An 18,628-nucleotide genomic window follows, 5' to 3' on the forward strand; every position below is an offset into this window, starting at 1 on the left:
ATGCCACAGATTTGTGCAACGTACTGTTGGACGACCTTGAGATAGAGCATAGCGAGCTTGATGAGACTGCTCTCGTTCACCAAGGTGTAGGCCTTGTGACGCTGCCTTCTCTGTCTCTTCCTCATGCTGCTGTACTGCCACTTGTTATGCGGAGATGGCCGCCGAGGGTGATCGAGGAACGCAGGGGTTGGTTGCGAGCCAGACGGGCGCTATTGTTGTCCGCCTCTTGACATATATAGCTGTCCATGATGTGACCCTCTACCAGCGAGCGAGATGTTTCGAGTGAGAGTTAATCCCGTACATGTAGTCACGCGGAAGCTAGTCTATCGTCTCTGTCGAACACTCAACACTCAGTCAAAAGCTCACGATGTGCAGGGAACGTGGTACAGAGGAGTCTGGTATGCATGAGAACGGTCAATTTACAAGACCCGAGCTGGCCAGCCTTTCCTCAGGCTATTGGCATGCCACCGGAGAAAGCCCAATTCTGCTCTGCAGTATAGTAACACAGCTCCTTGGAGCACCTCCTTCCACCTACGCCACCATTGTCTCCGCACTTCCAATAGGCCGTCCGGCAAACTCCACACATCCCTCCACAACCCCCTTCCTCGCCGCCTCCGAGCTGACTTTCTCGCCACCCAGATATCCCAGCCATATCAATCGACTGATCCTCTCATCCTCCACACGTCCTAGCACCTCCATCTCTTTCCTCTTTCCCTCCTCCGGCTTCGGCTCGTACAGAACGTCGAGTCCACCCTCCCGATCCCGCGCCATGATCAAGATCGAGCCCTTGGGAGCCTTGCCTCCTGCGAAGATGCCCTTGAAGTCTTGGATTGACTTGCCAAAGTCCTCGGCGTCGTATTCTGAAGGTCCTGCCGAACCAGCCAGTTGTTTCGCTTCCTGCGTGCGCTTCTGGATGCCCGTCACGAACCCGTCTCGCAGATGGCTGAAATCTGTGTTGCGGGTGGGTGAGACGCGCCACGCGGTCTTGATGCCGGGGACCTCCATCAGTTGTGTCCAGATCTCCCTGCTCGCGGCTGGGTCCACGAGCTTCTTCCGTAGATCCTCCTTTTCTGCTGGTACTAAAGTCGAGGCGATCGGGTTGACGTAGTGGATGAGCTTCTCTTGTAGTGTGCTGATGTCCTTGCTGCGGATGTAGAAGCCCACGACGTAGACCTGGATCCACATGACCGTGCGGATGCCGAGGCCGACGAGAGTATACTCTTCTTGGTTGTCAATGTTGCCTGGGTTGCCAGGCGAGTTGGGCTGCGCTGCTACCGCGCTCTTCGAGTTGGGGTCTGTGGGAAGGAAGATGGTCTTCGGGAAATGCGGTACACTGCTCGTCCCCGTCTCAACAAGCTCGATGTCTGCACCAGCTCCCTGCGCTACTATCCTCTTGCCATCTCCTGCGCCTATGACATGCACCTCTTTGCCTTGAAATTGGGCGTTGGCGTCGTCTGGGGCGTCCATCTGCTGCCCGCTCTTCCGCTTCTGCTCTGCTTGCTCCAGACTGTCCAGATCGATGTTCGATATCACCAGCGCTAGACCAGCAATGCTCAGTAGTAAGCCCATGCCCGCAAACCGCATGCGCCCAAGGTGGTACTGTCGCTTCGCCTCCCATGCTTTGTGAGGGTCGCGCAGCTGTTCTGAGCCTTCGCCGGCATTTTCGCTGGCACTCCCCAGGAAAGATGGTGACTGCGCAGGCGCTGCGGCGAAGCCTCGTTTTGCTGGGTTGCTGTAGCGGGAGGAAAGTCGTCGGATCTGGTGGGTGATGGGGCTTGGGGTGGTTTGGCGGGTGCTATGAATTCGAGGTGACAGGATGCGCATCGCTGATCTTGTGGGTGCGGCCATCATGGCGAGTCTGTGTGAAGCAAAAGCACTCCTACTCTTCCAGTAGCTTCACAGTAGATGCTATGTTGGAAGATGTATTTGCGGGCTCGAGATTCAATGATGCCCTGCCCTCGAGGCTTGACGTAGGAGGTAATGACCGCACGGACTACATGCACACTTTCGCCTTCCTCTTCGTCTCTACTCCCTGTGGAAGTCACAAAAAACGAGATGATACAGGAAACTAGCAGTACATTGGCTGTACTGTCCAAACAGCATGACGACTCAATATGTCGGGCGTGATCTCCAACACCAAGGTAACCAGCTGGCCGCCGCTTCTAAGATAGGCGGAGGTATATGACCTTTCATCTGCATCTTTTCATCTCCCAGCACCTTTCGCATTGCCATCCATCTTCATATTCTCGGAATTCGTAGTGTTAGTAAGAATGGCGCCACAAGGGATCCCACTCATCGACATCAGCCCGTACCTGAACAGCGACTCGTCCGCCGAAATCAAGGCCAAAGTCATCGATCAAGTCAAGTCAGCCTGCTCGACCTACGGCTTCTTACAGATCACAGGCCATGGCGTGCCCGCAGACACTCAACGGAACATGCTGGACTGCTGCAAGACCTTGTTCGACTTGCCGCAGGCGCAGAAGGATGCCCTCTCGCTCAAGAACAACCAAGCTCGAAGGCAAGCCAACAGTCATCTCCTATGCGGCTACTTTCGTCTGACTCGCTGGCAGAGGCTACGAACGCATAGGTGAGCAGGTGCTCGACTCGAAAGCATTGCCGGATGACAAGGAGATGAGTGTCCCCGCGTCCCGTTAATTTCCAAAGTACTCATAGTCCCAAAAGGCTTCTACATCGGCCGCGAGATACCTCCCGAGAGCGCCGGCTTCCTCCGCGGACCAAACCAATGGCCCGACCTCCCTGACCAGGCCTTCCATGCTCCGGTGACTGACTACTACGAACACATGCTCCGCCTAACCCACCACCTCCTGGAGATGCTCGTTCTTGCCTTGGGCTATGAGACCGAGAACTTGACGACTTTGACCGCCGAACCAGTCATGAACTTGAAGCTACTGCATTACCCACCCCACTCATCAAAGGATACACGACAATTCGGCGCCGGTGCCCATACCGACTTTGGCACTCTGACAGTCCTGCTCCAGCAGCCTGGAAAGCACGGATTGGAAGTCTACCATGCCGCTGACGATGAGTGGCTTTCTGTCCCGGCGGTCGAGGATGTGTTTGTAGTCAACATGGGCGACTTGATCCAGAAATGGACGGGCGGCGAGTACTCCTCCACACGTCATCGGGTCATCAATGCTGCGGACGGAGATCGATACAGCGTGCCTTGCTTCTACCAAGGAGATCTGAGGGCGACAAACCCGTTCAAGCCCGGTGAAGTGGATGGGGAGACGGTGGAGATGCACATACGGCGCAAGTTTGATCAGAGTTATGGGCTGAATGGGAAGTAGCTGCTGCAATATTGCTGTACTTTTGTCTTCGCTACGGTAGCTCACTGCCTATCCAGCTCAGGGTAGTTCCGGAAGATCCCCATCGAATACTCGAACCTCTTGTCGCTCGCAAGGTACTCCTTGATGCCCTTCTCGCTCTTCACACTGTTGTAGAAATCGTCCAACAACGCTGAGAACTCCTTCTTCCGCACCTCCATCTCCTTCGGAAAAGCGAAGTAAAGCCCATCCAGCACCTGCCACACCGTAGTATCCGCATACGTCAACTTACTCCCGATGAGATACTTCCCCTTCCCACCATTCCCCTCGTTCCACTCCAGCATCCTCGTAAAGAAGCCAAAGAATTTCGGCAGCCTATTCTCACGCACATCCGCCGCCTTCTTCAAACTCTCCTCCTTCTGCTCCTCATAGTACTTCATCACTGCAACCGGATGATGCGTATCATGCACCTCATTGTTCAAATCCAGCGCCGTCTGCGCGACCTGCGCTACCCAGTACTTCTCCTGCTCCCCTTCCCCATCCATTCCCGTCTTCTCTCCCAGATAAGCGAGGATATTGGGCGTCTGACTTATGACCAAGCTCTTGCCGTCTTTGCCCGCTCCACTCACACGCAAACCCGGCGGTGCGAAGGTGGGTGGATTGCCGTCTGTGCTCTCAGCAGCGCCGTTCATGCAAATTTGTTGGACGGTGCTGTAGCCGTCTTTCTGGTCGCGGGCGGTGTCGACATAGGGGACGCCGGCGCCTTCGAGGAGGAGGCGGACGTGTTCGCCGCGGCCGGGGATACCGGGGTGGTAGAGGAGTTCGTAGGTGGGGTGGGTGCGTTGCTTCTTGGAAGCGGGTTGGGCCATGGTGGTTGCTGGACGGTGGAGTGGAACTCGTGTGAAGGTGGGATGTCTCTGGTTGACCGTTAGCTCGTGAATGTTGGATTGGTGGAAGGACGTGCCGTCGGGTTTAGGACTGGCGAGAAGGTCGAACGGCAAGAAAGACGTGTGACAACTCTGGTTGACATGCAAAGAAGAGAAGAAGTGCCAGAAATTAGTTGAATTATGTACCTCGAGCTCTTCTCACTTCTATGTCCGGCCAAAGTTCCGGTTTATGTCATACGCAGCTCATAGCTCCAGTGTTCATTCCTTCCACCGCAGACAAGAGGGCACAAACCGAAAGCTGAAGAAGAGTTAGGCAAACCCGAATGTCGAATGCTAGTGATCATTATAGTCGTTACTGTGAAGTCTATTTAGTCGATGAAGGTCCACCTGCTCTCCCGCAAAGGAAAACCCTCAATAAACCCGACCCGAAAACCACTCACCGAACCGACCATAGCCTTCCAAGCCCGTCAAGCAGTGGTTCGTAAAATGTCCCTCCGAAAGCTGGTGTTGAGACATCCGTATCCCGTCTGTACTGTGTGGCGAATGATGATAGCGAACCGCCGGAGCAGCGTTGCGTCAAGCTGGGTTGTGGCGTTTTGATGAAAGGCCTTCGTGGTGAATGTACACGCCGCCAACTCCCGCCCCGTACTCCTCATGCTGTGGTATAACGTTGAGTAAGGAGAAACCCCTCCCTACGATGCGTAGACTGCCTGTCGACCGCTGTTGCCACGACTGTAACCAGGCTTGTCGGATTTTCTGTCGTAGCCCGTACTCATGTTGCTGTACTTGACGTCGGCGTGGTCGTAGTCTTTCCGATACTTGATGTTCTCTGCTGGCGGCGCGTACGAGTAGGCTCGACTAGGCTTTGGTGACTTCCGGTCCATCTCCCCGAAGAGCCGGGTGCTGCCCTGGCGGACCGGTTCCGGGCGAGCAGATTGTTCACCGCTGGCGCCATAGACATACCTGTGACTGGTTGTGCGTGGCATTGGTGGCGGTACTGGCGCAGTAGCATGTCTTGATGCAGCAGGCCTTTGTCGTTCCTTGATGGGGGAAGGACTTCGGGTGTAGCGACGGTTACCCGACGGCTCTCGGACTTCAGTGAACACTTCATTGTCGTCCACATAACCATCGTTTCGTTTGCTACTCCGAATATCAGCAGGCTCTGGAGTCCGTTCTGGTGTGATGTAGGCCTCTTCTTGTCGAAGCTTCGAGCCCTCCTTGCGTCCACGAGGCTCGCGGCCGGCTGCACCGTTGAATGTTTCGGCGCGCTTGATATGCGGGATAGGAGGCTCAGTAAAGTCTTCTTGCACCGAGTATGAACGTTGTCGGTCGAACCCTGGACGAATGTTTTCAGGTGCGGACTTGGTCTGGACGAAAGGTGGAGGCTGTTTCCCGTCCCGTGCTCCAGACCTTCTGGGTTCACGCACTTCTTCAACGTACTCAGCCTCACGCTCTTTCTGGCGGGAAGACTTGCCAGTGTCGTGTCTTGATGATTTGGGCCGGCCAGAGTCCTTGCGCGAGCCCATGGATGGTCTGACTTCCTCCCCGCGAAGCACATTCACTTTGTCTTTGGATGAGGAATATCTGACCGGAGGTGGTCGCAGCTCTGCGTCGGCAACGCTGTCTCTGTCCCGCATGGCTCGATCTTGTCTTATGCGATCGGTCGCAGAGCTCATATTGCTGAACATCTTGTTCGCCCTTTCAGACTGGTAGACACCACTTTCTGCCTCTTCTTTCTGCTTGCGCATGATGTCCTGATATGCCGCTCTCTCCTTCCGCAGAAGATCGTCCTCATCACGCATCTTCCTGGCCCTTCGCTCGTACGAGTCGTACTCGCTGTCTTCTTCCTCGACGGGGGTGTAGGAGGATTTGCGCTCGCGATCTCTCCGCACGTCCTTGTCTGTGCGCCGACTCTTCTCCTTCCTGCTCGACCGCTCACTCTCCTTCGCCTCTCGACTGGACGTCTTAGCCTTCGGTCTATCATCCTTTGGCGAAGGCCGTTTCGACGACCGGTCGTACTCGTCGTGCTTTCGCGAGGTGGCTCTAGGCATGTTGAAGTAGTCCTCGGGCACGTAACTCGGCCGGCGCTCTTCATACTGGGGCGACACTCGAGTGTACCGATCCGGGCCTTTCGCATAAAAGTCTCCACCACGTGATGAGTCCGTAGGCATCTTATAGCCGGCCGTCTTCACCTCTACACCACCCCGAGAGCCACCACCGCCCCTCTCCATCACATCCTTCCTCAGCTCGGCCAGCTTGCACTGCGCATCATAGCGCGACCGCCGGTCCTCATCGCCTATTATCTCATAGGCGGTCTGGATTTTGTGAAAGCGATCGGAAGCCTCCTGCTTCAGACTCTCGTCCTGCACCTTGTCGGGGTGGCACTTGAGAACAAGCTTCCGGTACTGTGTCTTGATGGCAGCGGCGGTCGCGTCCTTTGCGACTCCGAGAGCCAGATAGGGATCGGGTGGTAATGAGTCCATGATGGGTGGTAGCGTAAGCAGCAGTCGTCACCGCGGACCAGTGAGGGTGGTGGATGAGAATAGATTAGAGTGTAGGAGTCGTAGTCATAGGCAGGCTCCGGTCAGATCAAGTAATACATGTGCTGAGTGAATGTTTTGGTGTGCGCTAAAGGACAGAACCGGTCGCCACCTCTACCCGAGGCTGGTGAGGATGGACCGGCAGGCGTCGACGCTGCTGCGCCGCGATGATATGTCAATGGGGATGGGAGAGAGGTCGCCTCGGAATGTTGTGCACCGCACTTCTCGCTCTCGAACGGAAGAAGAGCCTGTTGAGAGCGACGAATTCGATTGGCCCCGGCTACGTCCGGCGACAGGCTTGGCAGTGACGCTGATCGAAGGCGGTGGAAGGCGAGTGGCAGGGGAGGGGGGACGACTGTGGCGACGTCGAGAGAGAGTGGCTGCTGCGTAATCGTCGTCTGCTGTGTGGTGTTTCGTTCGAGAAGGAGGTGGTAGACACGAGAGTTTGGTGCCTGGCGGTGTCGGTGGACTAAAGCTCCGGGACAAGGTCACCCCTTCGGAATGCAGCGATTTGCGGTGAGAAGCGATGCTGACTATTTGTCCTCGACGGGCTGAGCAATGGCTTCGGCAAAGGTGATTTCTACGACTCTGCGGTCTCGCGTTCGTTGCTCAATTCAGTCGGCAAGGCGTGGTGAAGATACGAGGGGAAGGAAGATGCACTGCGGGAGACACAGCATACAAGGCTGCCTACTACTTGAACTCGGCCGCAGGAGAGAGGGGCGGGAAGCAGCTCCAACAATGAATGAGGCTTGGGCCCGTAGCACATGGCGACGGTGACGGCGGCACCACACAGCGTGGGCATGACAGCAACGCAGAGCAGCTAACCCGACTCTACTACTCTACCCAAGACTCAACTCCACCCGCAGCGACTACCGCGGAATCGAGAATCGAGATCTTGGTTGGACACGCGAAATGCCTCATCACTACTCAAAGCGATTGGGTCCAGCGTGCAGTAGTCGTGCATAAGTGCTCTGGAAACCAAGGCTTCCTCGCCATTGGCTACATTCACTATTGGGACAACAAAGGCGAGGGTGCAACCACCACCTTGTTACAAGTACTGGCATGGAATAACAGAATCAACATGTAGGGACCGAACGAGGGCACAGTGCTACCACGGGATCAGAGTTCAGGTCCTGACAAGATCACCAACCGTACCGGCCGCCAAAACGGTCGCAGCGCTTACGGCCTGAAGTCACAGTCCAATCGACCCAGCTCGAGCTCCGCCAGAACACACCTCAGGTGGCCGCCCACGAGGTACGAACTTCTGCCAAAATAGCTCGACGCTGTGCTGTGGAAGCTTTTGCCTGCCTTCCTCGGGCCGTCTGGAAGAGGTCGACAGCAACACTGTCAGCAGGTCGCACTGCTGTGATACCGCGAAGAGACACGGGCGCTTATAATATATGGACCCGTGCCCATCCTCTCTTTGTAGAGGTGTTCCGACGCTGATCGTGAGTAGCAGTGTTTGTGATGGACTGATCATCTTTCCAACCACCAAGCGAACAGCTGCGCAGATGACACATTTCGATGGACAAATCATTAGCTCGGTACCTCTACCCTTCAAGCTGATGCCGTAACCTTCACTCGCCGCGGGACGGACCTCGAAGGGGCGAGCGGACCGAACAATAAACCAACAACACCACTGTGAGACAATTGATCTGACCGTTGCACCACCAGCAAGGTCGACATCGGCCGCCTCAAATCGGCTGAGCGGCTTGAACGTCAGCAAGGGATCGCAGAAGATAAAGCGATCAAAGATCTCGTCTCTTCAACATCGGGTATCACTGCATTGACAACTCAGCCATCCGACTTGCAGGAGCTCCCAAGCAGCACCAATGGCTACATCGATGATGTCAGTCACCACCCACGAGCGAGCTGATGGATACCTGCAGTGACAGATAGACAGGATCCCGTCGCAGCCACACGGTGCTGTCGGAATACCAGCACAGCCTTCTGCCAAGGTAGGCCATGATAGACGTTCTGATCCGTAACACCTGCCACTTGGAAATGGCCACGCAGATGCTCGATGCCATTGTGGAACCATGCCGCGCTTTGGACCGATACGACCAGAGCTCTAAAGTTGCTGGTCAATCCATGTCCATTCTCTGCCGTCCATGAAGAAATTGCGACTGACTCTTTCAAAAACCAACTTTGCAACTCGAGCATATCAACTGACTCGCAAAATAGGTCTCAGACCGAGGCCGGTGGTAAGAATCCGAGGACTTGGGTATTGCAGTCTCCTCTAAATGCTGGCAGGCAACAGATGAACGACCAGAGTACTTCAGATTCCGTCTTGCTTCTATGGCGTGGCGGGAGAAGGCTTGACCGACCTCACTATCGATCACGAGAAAGTTCGATCGCTTCGAAGCAGACAAAATGGTACAGCGTGTCGATACTCTCAAGAATACATCACAGCGCAACATCAACCACAATCGGTTTCCCGATCCTCCTCTTACCTGTTTCTCGATCTCTGCTCACCATGGCTGCATTCACCACCGCCGTCTCCCGGCCCCTCTCCAACCACGTCCCACCTTTCTTCCCCGTCAAGTCTAACAGACTCATTTTCTTACTCCCAGCTCCAGGGTCCTCCCATTCCTTCACCCATTCAACTTCATCAGCATCGTCCCACCGCACCACCTGTGCTCCCCGACCTTCATGGCAATGACCGCAGATATGCAACGCAGGCTTCACCATTCCTAGAGCTTTCTTCAAGGTCGGGCAGCCGCCGTCAGGGAAGTGCTGGGAGGTGTCGCAGATGCCAGCAGGAGGCGTGTGAGTGATCAGAACGTCTGTGTCCGTGAGTGTGGCGTTCCAGAGCGCTTCTGCTTCTGCGTCGCGGTACTGAAAGGCTGTGAAGGGACCTGATTCTGGACGTAGTGGTGAGTAAGGGGAGCCGAAGATGCGGAAGTTGACGTCCTTGTCAGGGAGATGGATGACAGCGGAGGAATGCTCGAGGTAGGTGGCTCTTGGGATGGAGGATGTCAGCTCGCGGCATCTCTGGCGTTCGATGTCTTTAGTCTCCGAGGCGTTGTTGGAAGGATCTAGAGACAGATCATGGTTCCCTACGACAGACAACATCAGCAAGCACTTTGTTCTCGAGTTGATTGAACGCATGAAGCACACCAGCAACCACAATCTTGACCGCAAAGTCTGCCTTCTCGAGCCATTCAGCAGCACGCTTGAGCTCGTTGTAAGTGCCTTCGTTCGTGAGGTCTCCGGCATGTACTAGAACGTCCCCCGCCGGTAAGGTGTAGCCTTCGCCAGGCGCTTTATCATGTGTGTCGGAGATGCAGACGATGCGGACTCTGTTGGGCTTTGAAGTCATCTATAGCTAGCAGTTGGATGGAGCCTTTCACCTGGAGTCGTTGTATGTGAAGGTTCACGAGGATAGTACCGAGACAGGTAAGCAAAATGTGCTCCAACTCGGGAGGTGCACGTTGTGAGCTCCTAAGGCCTCCAGTGTGGGAGTCATGCAGTACTTTCGACGGCCTTGACAGATGATAGCTTGGCTGTCTATGTGCATTTCATTCATCCTTGACTTGAGCATTAATGCTATCAGATCATATCTCGTCGTTGAACCCATCAAAGGTCGTTCCAGCCATCATGCGTAAGCCGCCTCGCCAATCCTCCAGCTAATCAAGTCCTCCCTACAGTCCTGCTCCTCCACCTCACCATGCTGCTTTCGCGTCATGTTCTTGTTCTTGCCATGCTTGTGGTGATGCCTCCCCATTATCCCCCTTCCACCCCCTTGGGCCATTTTCGGCGCCTCACCACCACTGCCATCTTGCGGGTTGGGTGTCGAAGTTCCAGAGCGATCCCTACTATTCCGTCTCCCAAAACCCGCCGTGCCCTCCTTTCGCTCCGCCTTCCCAGCAGGAATCTCAGGCCGACCATTCTTGCCCCATCCGTCACCTCCAGCGAAAATGTCCTCAATGCACTCGTCCGCGCGCAGCTCACCTGGCTGCGAAGCCCAGAACGCGGCGAGCGTACGCCTGTACATGTCCTGCATCTCCCCGACCTCCTTGTTCCTCGAGCTGAGGTTCGGTACTGCCATATCCTGACCTTCTGCACCAAGCTCGGGACTCGCGCCAGCAGCATCCACACCCCCGCTCACATTCATGCGTTGAGCGGTGGCCGCAGGCTCGGACGAGTGTATGATACCCGCAATTCCACCAAACACCGGCGCGGTGCGAAGCGGAGGAGCATAGAAGTCCCTCGTCCCCTCCACATGCCGCATGTGTATGCCCAGCTTCAGTGTACTGTTGATCTTGCTCTCCTGCATCAAGTACCTCCTCACCACTCCCTCCTCGCCCTGTCCAGGTCCCGCTGCCCCAGGCGAGGCAGGCGTCTCGCTCGCTTCCACGTACTCTGCCAGATTCAACTTCACGTCGCCCAGTCTGATCCGCTCCCCTCTCCCTCCAGCACCGTACTCCTGTAGGATTTCGAAGTCCACGCTGCATTCCTGCAGCATTCCATCTTTGCCCACGGTCAGGCGTACGGGGATGCGCTTCTCGTAGTCATACGCGACTCTGTGATCCCGAATCGCGCATTTCTCCGTGCGGCCGCGGTGCTCCGCTGCAGTCGAGGAGGGTAGATGCCATTTTATGAAGCTCGTGCCGGATACCAAAGGGACGTTGTTGAGGTCAATGATCTTCAAAGTCAGGTCGAAGCGAACACGGCGGGACTTGGAGACAAAGGCGGACGACATGCCGGCCGACGAGCGGGGGTCATCGGCGGTTGGCGGGTTGTTGTTGTCGGAGGAGTTGGAGGAGGCATGGTGATTCCACAGTTTGGGTGGCTTGAGAAGGGATGGCATGTAGAGTCATTTGCCCACGTAGGATTGTAGTCTCATGCAGGGAGGCAGGGGAGGCTGCTGGGATTGATAGCGGAGTGCCCGGGATGCTCGGGTGGGGTGGAGAGCGACTACATGTGCCTTGCTGTACGGAGCGACCTCACTTTTGTCTCTGCCTCTATACACCCCCTCGAATGCCGCCATAGAAGCAAACCAGGTTGTCATGTCTGCGCACCACCTATCCCCTCGCCCAGCAAAATCGTGAGAAACTCTCGTCAGCTTGCTTGTTCCATCCCAAAGGAACGGAGCCTCCCCCCCTTTCGACTCGTCATGCCCGGCGTTGCCTATACCAAGCAAGGAACCCGACGACTTTGGTCGGTGGACACCGGTAGTCCTCTTCGGTGATAGCAAGATTGGGCCACCTCAGCAACTTAGAGTACTTTTCCATCCCCATCGGCCCCCTTTGGCTGAGCAAGACTTCGGCTACCTCTATCAAGTCTCCACCTGTCAACCCATTGACGTTCTGTACCGAGCAGTCCCATCCATCGTCAGCGTACTTGTTGAATATTGACATCCCCATAGCACGGCAGGGTGGCCAGGCTGCTGGGGAGTGCTTAAAGCTTTGCAAGGCCTCATCTTGTTTTCGAACCGAAAGGCTCTTGCGCGGGTCGTGGATCAGGAATTTAAGACGTCCCGCTTCCTCGTAGTCTTTGCGAAAGATCGGATGTAGCTTATGTCTGCAATCAATCTGTACCGGGGAAAATAGTTGCGCGAACCTAGTGGAATCGGATGCGCGACAACAGCTCGACGGACAGCCTTGGACTCCGTGATGACTCGTTCCCAAGTCCGCGAAACCCGCATGCAGGTGATCAAGGCCGAAGGTAGCAGGTACGTGATGATGTGTTCCATCAGTTCAATGATGTCCAAGCATGCCGTCACTGCTGGTGGCACTTCGCTCGACATGGAGGCGGCGGCGTGGTTGGCATGTTCCTCAGCCGGCCTCGATGTGTTGTCCATGTTTAGGGGAACTGATCGTGATGTTGTGTGAATGGACATGGACGTGTAGTGCGAAGTGGAAGCGGAAGTGTGACTGCAGTCCCACGTTACCTACATGTACGGAAGGAAGATGCAAGGTTGTGGTTCATTTGCCCCTGCCCGATATGTCCTCAAATTACGGTCGCACGACTTCGCATGCGACCTCTGATGCACGTGAATCCAAGAGGCGTGGAAACGGCTCGCAATTAAATTGATAGCTATGTCGTAGTTGCTGCTGATGCCGATGAAAGCACTCTTTGACTTGCGAAGGGACTTGAACCCGTGGAAAAATCTAACATAATAATTCTAAGTTGTTCGTATCAATGCTCATCCAACCGCTTCACACCACTTACAAGCCATACTTGAATATTCGTACACCATTGCAAGCATGCGCATACAGCTATGCGGCGCTGCTGCGGACTGGCCGATTCAATGGACCAGGAGAGAAGGTCCAACATCGATCGTCTCACCTCGTTGCCGCTCTCACTCCACCGCCACCCCAGCTCTCCTCCCAGCCAGACTTGCCACCCTCCCTTCCCTCTCCCTCCCACTGCTCCTAGGGGCATGCCTATTCAACGACATGACCCTCCGCGAAGCCTGCGTCGACACAGCCCGGTACTCCTGCCCTTCACCGCCGTCTTCTTCTTCCAGCACTGGTGGCGTTGAAGGGTCCAGGAAGCGCCTTGTACGGCCAGATTCAGAGTTCAGTGAAGCCACACGAGACAGCTCACGATTGCCCTCGTAAGCGCTGGCATTCGCTCGTCGAGCAACGAGGGAGTCGCGTAAGTTGGGCGAGCGTTGGGGCGTGCTGTATTCGCGTGGCCCGGAAGGTTTGGAACGACCAATGTCTGTCATGGCTCGAGAGGGTGGGCGGATGGTGGGATCGTCGTCGTCAGAGGCCTGGTTATTGTAGTGCTGTTGGCGGATGCGCTGGAGACGGCTCTGCGGACGAGGGATGCGCAGCTGATCGTCTTTCCTGCTGATGGAAGGGGTGGTTTCCTGCTCAGATGCAGAAACGTCGTCGCCACCGATCGGGCTTGCGCCGATGCTGCCTGCTTGCGAGCCCAGAATGCTGGTTCGTCGAGCCTCGAGGCGACTCATGGGACGGCTATTGACTCTTGTAAGAGAATCCGTAGGACCTAGGCTGCTGCGAGGGTAGCGCAGGGACGGCGAGTTGGATAACGGCGTGGCAAGCGTGACTGGAGAAGCAGTGACGCTTGGTGCGTCATGCTTTCCTTCGCATAGAGCAATACACAAGTCGGTGAGGTTGCGACACATGGTGTCTGCTTTTCGGCGTACATGCCTGTCCGATGCCGTGACACCGTTGATGATGGCTGCAGCGGAGAAGGTCGTGCCTTGCGGTCCTGCGCTGCCGGTCATGGCTGCGAGTTGCAATGCATCGGCCGCTGTTGCTTCCAGAGATCGATACAGCGCGCCGCTGAGCAATGGTTTCGCTTTCGCAAGCGCCCCATGTAGCGTCGGGTGGATACTCGCAACACTTGGTCCGCCGACGACGTACTCGCTGATCTGAGTCTCGGGCGCATTTTCAGACTGCTGCTTCTTCTCCGGCTTATCGTGTTTCGGCGAGGAGTCGATCGTCGTAGGTGCCGTAGTCGCAGTCCTGGGCCGTTCGCTAGACTCACCTGATACCGCAGCGGCAGACGTAGGCGGCATCTTGCCAGTGAGCTCAAGCTTCTTGATTCGTGATTTTAAGTCATCAAGCTCATCCCACACGGTGTCAGCTGTGTCTGAGTCTACTGATGCAGAATCGGGGTTTGACTGCTTTGGCTCCGAACTCTCTGCTGGCGACTCGCTGAAGGAATCATGTTGCTTCGCATTCTGCTGGCCTGCTCGATTTGTTTGCGCTGTTGATGGTGCAGGTCCGAACGAAGGTCTTCGTCTCCCGTAGTGCGGCAGTTCTGGAGATCTGACACGGTCAGCAGGCCGCGCAGGTGAGCTTGCAGATTGCTCAGGAAGTGTTGTGTAGCGCTGGCGTCGATTTGAGCTCGACAATGCTGAACCCGACGCAGCATCATCTGTTTGGTACCCTGCGCGGCTGGATAGATTCCTGTGTCGTTCTGCGTGACGTTGCGTATCTGAGCCTGAAGTTCCTAGTCGCGAAGGTGCCCTGTTTCCCAGCACATAGCCGCTCGTCTTCGGCCTGTTGTCGTTGGAAAAGGGCAGCCTCCTCTCTTGGTATGGTAGCGAATACCTTTTGCCTCCCTGAGACATCCGACTCGCCGCGCGTTCGCCGCGACTGGGTGGTCTCGCGCCGTCAGAGTCCGACTGATCATTGGCCAACTCGAGAAACAAGTCGTCATTCTTCCTTGCCTTCAAGCGATTCATCTTGCTAAACTCGCTCCTTGTCGAACCGGTTTCCAGCTTCGCGAGCGTATCTTCGTGCGAATGCGCAGGTATGGTGGAAAACGACTTGCGACGCGTGGTGAGAATGGTGGGTCTCGGCGGCGGGGCAGTGTTTGTTATTCCGCCATGATGACCGCGTGAATCACGCGCTGAGTCTCGACGTTGGTGTTCGCCGCCGGAAGTGGAAGGGCGCTGTATAGGTAGCACAGGCGACGATGGGCGGAGAAGGGTCGACCTCGACTCCTTGTTGGCGACGCTGGATCTGGCGGCGCGCGGCTGCAACGTCGCTCTCTTGCCCGTTGAGAGGAGGTGCTGTGGAATGATGGGCACGCTGGGGATGGGAGTGGGTAGTGAATACCTATTGCGCCGTGTGGAGAGGTGGTCTCCGTTGACAGTCTGTGGTCGTCTTCTCGCTGCGACGGTCGCGCCTTGAAGTGGGATTGACGTGTTTAATTGCAGACGCTCGCTTGGAGAAGCGCCAGCCACCCGATTGGCTTCCTCTCCTGCCTCCATGGCATCGAAGAACGAAACATCCTCCTCAGACGAAACCGACGATGCCGACGACGCCATGAGATTCGCAGTCAATGGCAGCAATGGACATGCAACGAGACGAAGGGGACGAAGTGGTCAGGATACACTTCTTTCCCCCGACCGCAGCGGTCCGCATCGTCAACAAACTCGGACTGGCCGCCAAACACGCCATGTTCCACGTCAAACCTTGGTGCATTTTGAGATTTTCCGGAGACGTCAATCCTAGCGCGCCTCATCCCCCATCGAGGACGTTGAAACCCTCATTATTACAATGTCAGCACGGTCCCATGGTTGTTCAAACTGCCGCTACAGAAGTCAAGATGGCATGCAACGCTCCAAAAGTCCAAGGTTCAAGGGGGGAGGTGGAGGTTCTCAATGCGCAGCGAATGGACACTTTCGTCATGATATGGACATCGTAGTGAGCTTTGGCTCGAATTGCCGACTGCCTCTGCGATTCAGTTTCTCTTTCCCCGCCCATATTGAGGCAGGGGTGGTATAGACACTACTTCGGGATGGCACGGCATCATCGGCTCGCCTCTTTGAGCCGCAGAATCTCGAAACGACCATGTCTGTTGTTGAAGCAACAGCCTTCTCGGATTGCGGACCTCCTGTCCGGTACTCCATATCGCGTCTTGAAGCTACACCTGCCTTCGTGCGTGCTACGTAGGGAGAGGTATTGTGTCGCGTGCTCCATCGGACGGCACATCACAGAATCATGATTCATGAAGAAGTGGAATGCAGGGGCGCATTGAGATCTACTCGCACGTGGAACATTGAACGATGGGAGATCGCTATCTGGAGCCAGAAACTCTAACTACACTTGATGTAACTCTATCTGCACACCAATCCTGAGCATATGTCTGGATTGCGCCATCACGAGAAGGCAGAGAGGTGAAAGATTATTATGCCCCTCCTCGCCACATCCACGGACAACGTCGTCAAATAATCTTCGCACCCCTCGGCTTCTTGAAGTCATGGACGGAGTAGTTCCTCCACATCATCACCCAGACAATCATCAACGCTAGCACGGCAGTCGCTGCAATACACATGTACCGCTGCGTAGCCGCATATGCCTCGATGGTGCCCTCTCGTCCTGGACTGCCCCATGCATAGCCCAGCGGTACGTTGATGTCGAGATATATGTCGGAAGCTTGATCCTTCAAACCTGAGGGCAGATGCCGCTCCAACTGCGCCAGAAGGGTATTCGTCCAGATGCCGCCGCTGATGGCCTGTCCGATGGAGCCGCCAATGGCAGTGAAGAGTGACTGCAAAGCCAGGGCGACCGCGATGTTCTCCGGCCCGACAGCGGCCATGATGGCGACCTGCTGGCATATGACGATCGTGCCGCCGGCGAACGCGATGAAGATCTGGCACATGATCACGTATCCGATCGAATGGTGCGGCTGGCGGAAGTGGATCATCAGTCCAGTTCCGAGGATCATCAGTGGAATCGCGCAGAGGGCGAGCCACTTGAAGCGCCCACTCGCTGGTATCAAAAGGCCGACAACGATACTCCAGAAGCAGGAGCCGATGCTGTAGATGTTGTAGACGTAGCCGGCATCTGCGATGCTGAGATCAAATACAACCTGCATGTAGGAGCTGAAGTAAACGTCCCAGCAGTAGAAGCTGATGAACAGGGTCCCCGCTGTGAGGCAAGATCCGATGACTGTGCGGTCCGTGAGAAGCTTGAATGGTAAAAAGGACTTTGTAGCGAAGAAGCGCTCCCAGATGACGAAGATGACGAGCAAGCAGAAGCCGATCACCAGCATGGCGATAATCGATGCGGACTGCCATTCGTTTGCGGAGGAAGAGGCAAGGCTGAATGGGAGGAGCAGGAGAGACCAGCCGGCAATGATAAGGATCATGCCGAAGACTGTAGTAGTATGTCAGGAACAAGAAAAGACTATGGTGGGTTGGATGAGAGCTTACAATCGAACTCGATGAAGTAATACTTCAGAGACTGGTACCAAGTCCGTCCACTTGCTTCTCGCCTGTCGACAAGGATACCTTGCTTCCGCGCAAGTTGCTGGTTGCGCCAGAATACCCACAGGAAGGGCGCGCACATGGCGGGAGTGACAATGGCAAACGTGCCGTATACCCATCGCCATCCGGCTCCTTCCATGTATCTGGCCGCGGCGGCTGGACCAGCGAATGTGGTAGCAATGTACGGACTCGTTGAGAACGCGAGCATCAGTCCTCGCCATTTGAGCGAAGATGTGTCGGCGATGAAGACGTCCAGAACGTAAGCGATGCCGTTCATACCAACCCAGTAAAAGACTTGAGCTGCCGCGTAGGTGGTGACGCTGTTGCAGGCGGCCATCATGATCAAGCCTAGTATCACCCGGTCAGAGCCGTCCAGCTGTTCAATGATGTTGGAGGGAGAACGTACCAACGACTGCGCAGAAGACCATCAGACCGAAGCCATAGATGCGACCGAAGATGTCCATGATCTTAGCTATCGGCAGCTTGATCACGCCAGCAACAAGACTGGAGACGATGCTGGTGGTCGCGGTGAGGGGGTGCCGGTTGAAATCACTCGTGACAAATCTGAGGACATTGTTGGAGATCTGCTGGCCGAGCGAGTTGACAAAGAAGATGAGGAAGATTCTGCAGAGCTCGTTAGCCAGAGCACACGTAAAATGCGCGCTCCACTCGATCGGTCAGACTCACAGCGCATATGCAATGACAAGTGACTTCCTCGTCCAGACAATCGTCGTCGCCTGTGCCTTTTTGACACCATCCTGTCCTGAAGATATGCTCTCGCCGTCGCTGGAGTAAATGTCCTTGTTTTGCTCTTCGGCGAGGCCCTTCTCGCGACCGTCTTCTGGCGGCGACGGATGGTCCTCCGGCTCGGAGACGTCGTTGCTTTCACGACCTTTGTTAAAGAACGAGGAGAGTCTGGGGATAATAGGCATCGTGGCACGAAGTTGGTGACACGATCTGATATGTGACAGGAAGATCTGATAAGGTACATAAAAAAGGGTGTTGAGACGCCAATGCACTTCCGACGTCAGCCGAGGCGATGGCAGAAATTGCGTTTCAGTCCGTTGTCGGAGGCCGCGTTGTATTGGCAGAAGGAGTGAAAGGATGCGAAATCTAGGTAGGTACCTTATCGTTGGCCGCGCACGAATCAGCGCAGTAAGCGCATGAGAAGGGATTTCGCAAGCACATCTCCGCCGAGATGCACCCGACCCTAGT

The 18,628-nt window shown here is 55.6% G+C and overlaps 8 protein-coding genes across 8 annotated transcripts; 1 reads left to right on the forward strand and 7 right to left on the reverse strand.

Annotated features, from left to right (window-relative positions):
- Nucleotides 1-531: 531 nt before the first annotated feature.
- AIM18 (Altered inheritance of mitochondria protein 18 mitochondrial) lies at nucleotides 532-1,848 on the reverse strand (the record flags this gene model as incomplete). The annotated part of the gene is made up of 1 exon (XM_064799857.1): nucleotides 532-1,848. One exon carries the CDS (start codon nucleotides 1,846-1,848, stop codon nucleotides 532-534), a length of 1,317 nt encoding a protein of 438 aa, XP_064662612.1.
- A 422-nt stretch (nucleotides 1,849-2,270) lies between these two features.
- LTR77_002599 (uncharacterized protein) lies at nucleotides 2,271-3,308 on the forward strand (the record flags this gene model as incomplete). Its single annotated transcript, XM_064799858.1, has 3 exons — nucleotides 2,271-2,518; nucleotides 2,571-2,587; nucleotides 2,683-3,308. The coding sequence occupies 3 exons, from the start codon at nucleotides 2,271-2,273 to the stop codon at nucleotides 3,306-3,308; spliced, it is 891 nt and encodes a 296-aa protein (XP_064662613.1).
- Nucleotides 3,309-3,349: 41 nt separating this feature from the next.
- LTR77_002600 (uncharacterized protein) lies at nucleotides 3,350-4,153 on the reverse strand (the record flags this gene model as incomplete). Its single annotated transcript, XM_064799859.1, has 1 exon — nucleotides 3,350-4,153. The coding sequence occupies one exon, from the start codon at nucleotides 4,151-4,153 to the stop codon at nucleotides 3,350-3,352; it is 804 nt and encodes a 267-aa protein (XP_064662614.1).
- A 710-nt stretch (nucleotides 4,154-4,863) lies between these two features.
- On the reverse strand, nucleotides 4,864-6,654 carry LTR77_002601 (uncharacterized protein; the record flags this gene model as incomplete). Its single annotated transcript, XM_064799860.1, has 1 exon — nucleotides 4,864-6,654. One exon carries the CDS (start codon nucleotides 6,652-6,654, stop codon nucleotides 4,864-4,866), a length of 1,791 nt encoding a protein of 596 aa, XP_064662615.1.
- A 2,463-nt stretch (nucleotides 6,655-9,117) lies between these two features.
- On the reverse strand, nucleotides 9,118-10,033 carry LTR77_002602 (uncharacterized protein; the record flags this gene model as incomplete). Its single annotated transcript, XM_064799861.1, has 2 exons — nucleotides 9,118-9,749; nucleotides 9,775-10,033. The coding sequence occupies 2 exons, from the start codon at nucleotides 10,031-10,033 to the stop codon at nucleotides 9,118-9,120; spliced, it is 891 nt and encodes a 296-aa protein (XP_064662616.1).
- Nucleotides 10,034-10,309: 276 nt separating this feature from the next.
- On the reverse strand, nucleotides 10,310-11,524 carry LTR77_002603 (uncharacterized protein; the record flags this gene model as incomplete). Its single annotated transcript, XM_064799862.1, has 1 exon — nucleotides 10,310-11,524. The coding sequence occupies one exon, from the start codon at nucleotides 11,522-11,524 to the stop codon at nucleotides 10,310-10,312; it is 1,215 nt and encodes a 404-aa protein (XP_064662617.1).
- Nucleotides 11,525-13,018: 1,494 nt separating this feature from the next.
- On the reverse strand, nucleotides 13,019-15,469 carry LTR77_002604 (uncharacterized protein; the record flags this gene model as incomplete). Its single annotated transcript, XM_064799863.1, has 2 exons — nucleotides 13,019-15,230; nucleotides 15,258-15,469. 2 exons carry the CDS (start codon nucleotides 15,467-15,469, stop codon nucleotides 13,019-13,021), a joined length of 2,424 nt encoding a protein of 807 aa, XP_064662618.1.
- Nucleotides 15,470-16,368: 899 nt separating this feature from the next.
- LTR77_002605 (uncharacterized protein) lies at nucleotides 16,369-18,345 on the reverse strand (the record flags this gene model as incomplete). Its single annotated transcript, XM_064799864.1, has 4 exons — nucleotides 16,369-17,303; nucleotides 17,360-17,761; nucleotides 17,820-18,037; nucleotides 18,101-18,345. 4 exons carry the CDS (start codon nucleotides 18,343-18,345, stop codon nucleotides 16,369-16,371), a joined length of 1,800 nt encoding a protein of 599 aa, XP_064662619.1.
- Between the last annotated feature and the right edge of the window lie 283 nt (nucleotides 18,346-18,628).

This window comes from Saxophila tyrrhenica (genome assembly GCF_035928015.1).
Source record: "Saxophila tyrrhenica strain CCFEE 5935 chromosome Unknown scaffold_3, whole genome shotgun sequence".
Taxonomy (NCBI): Eukaryota; Fungi; Ascomycota; class Dothideomycetes; order Mycosphaerellales; family Extremaceae; genus Saxophila; species Saxophila tyrrhenica.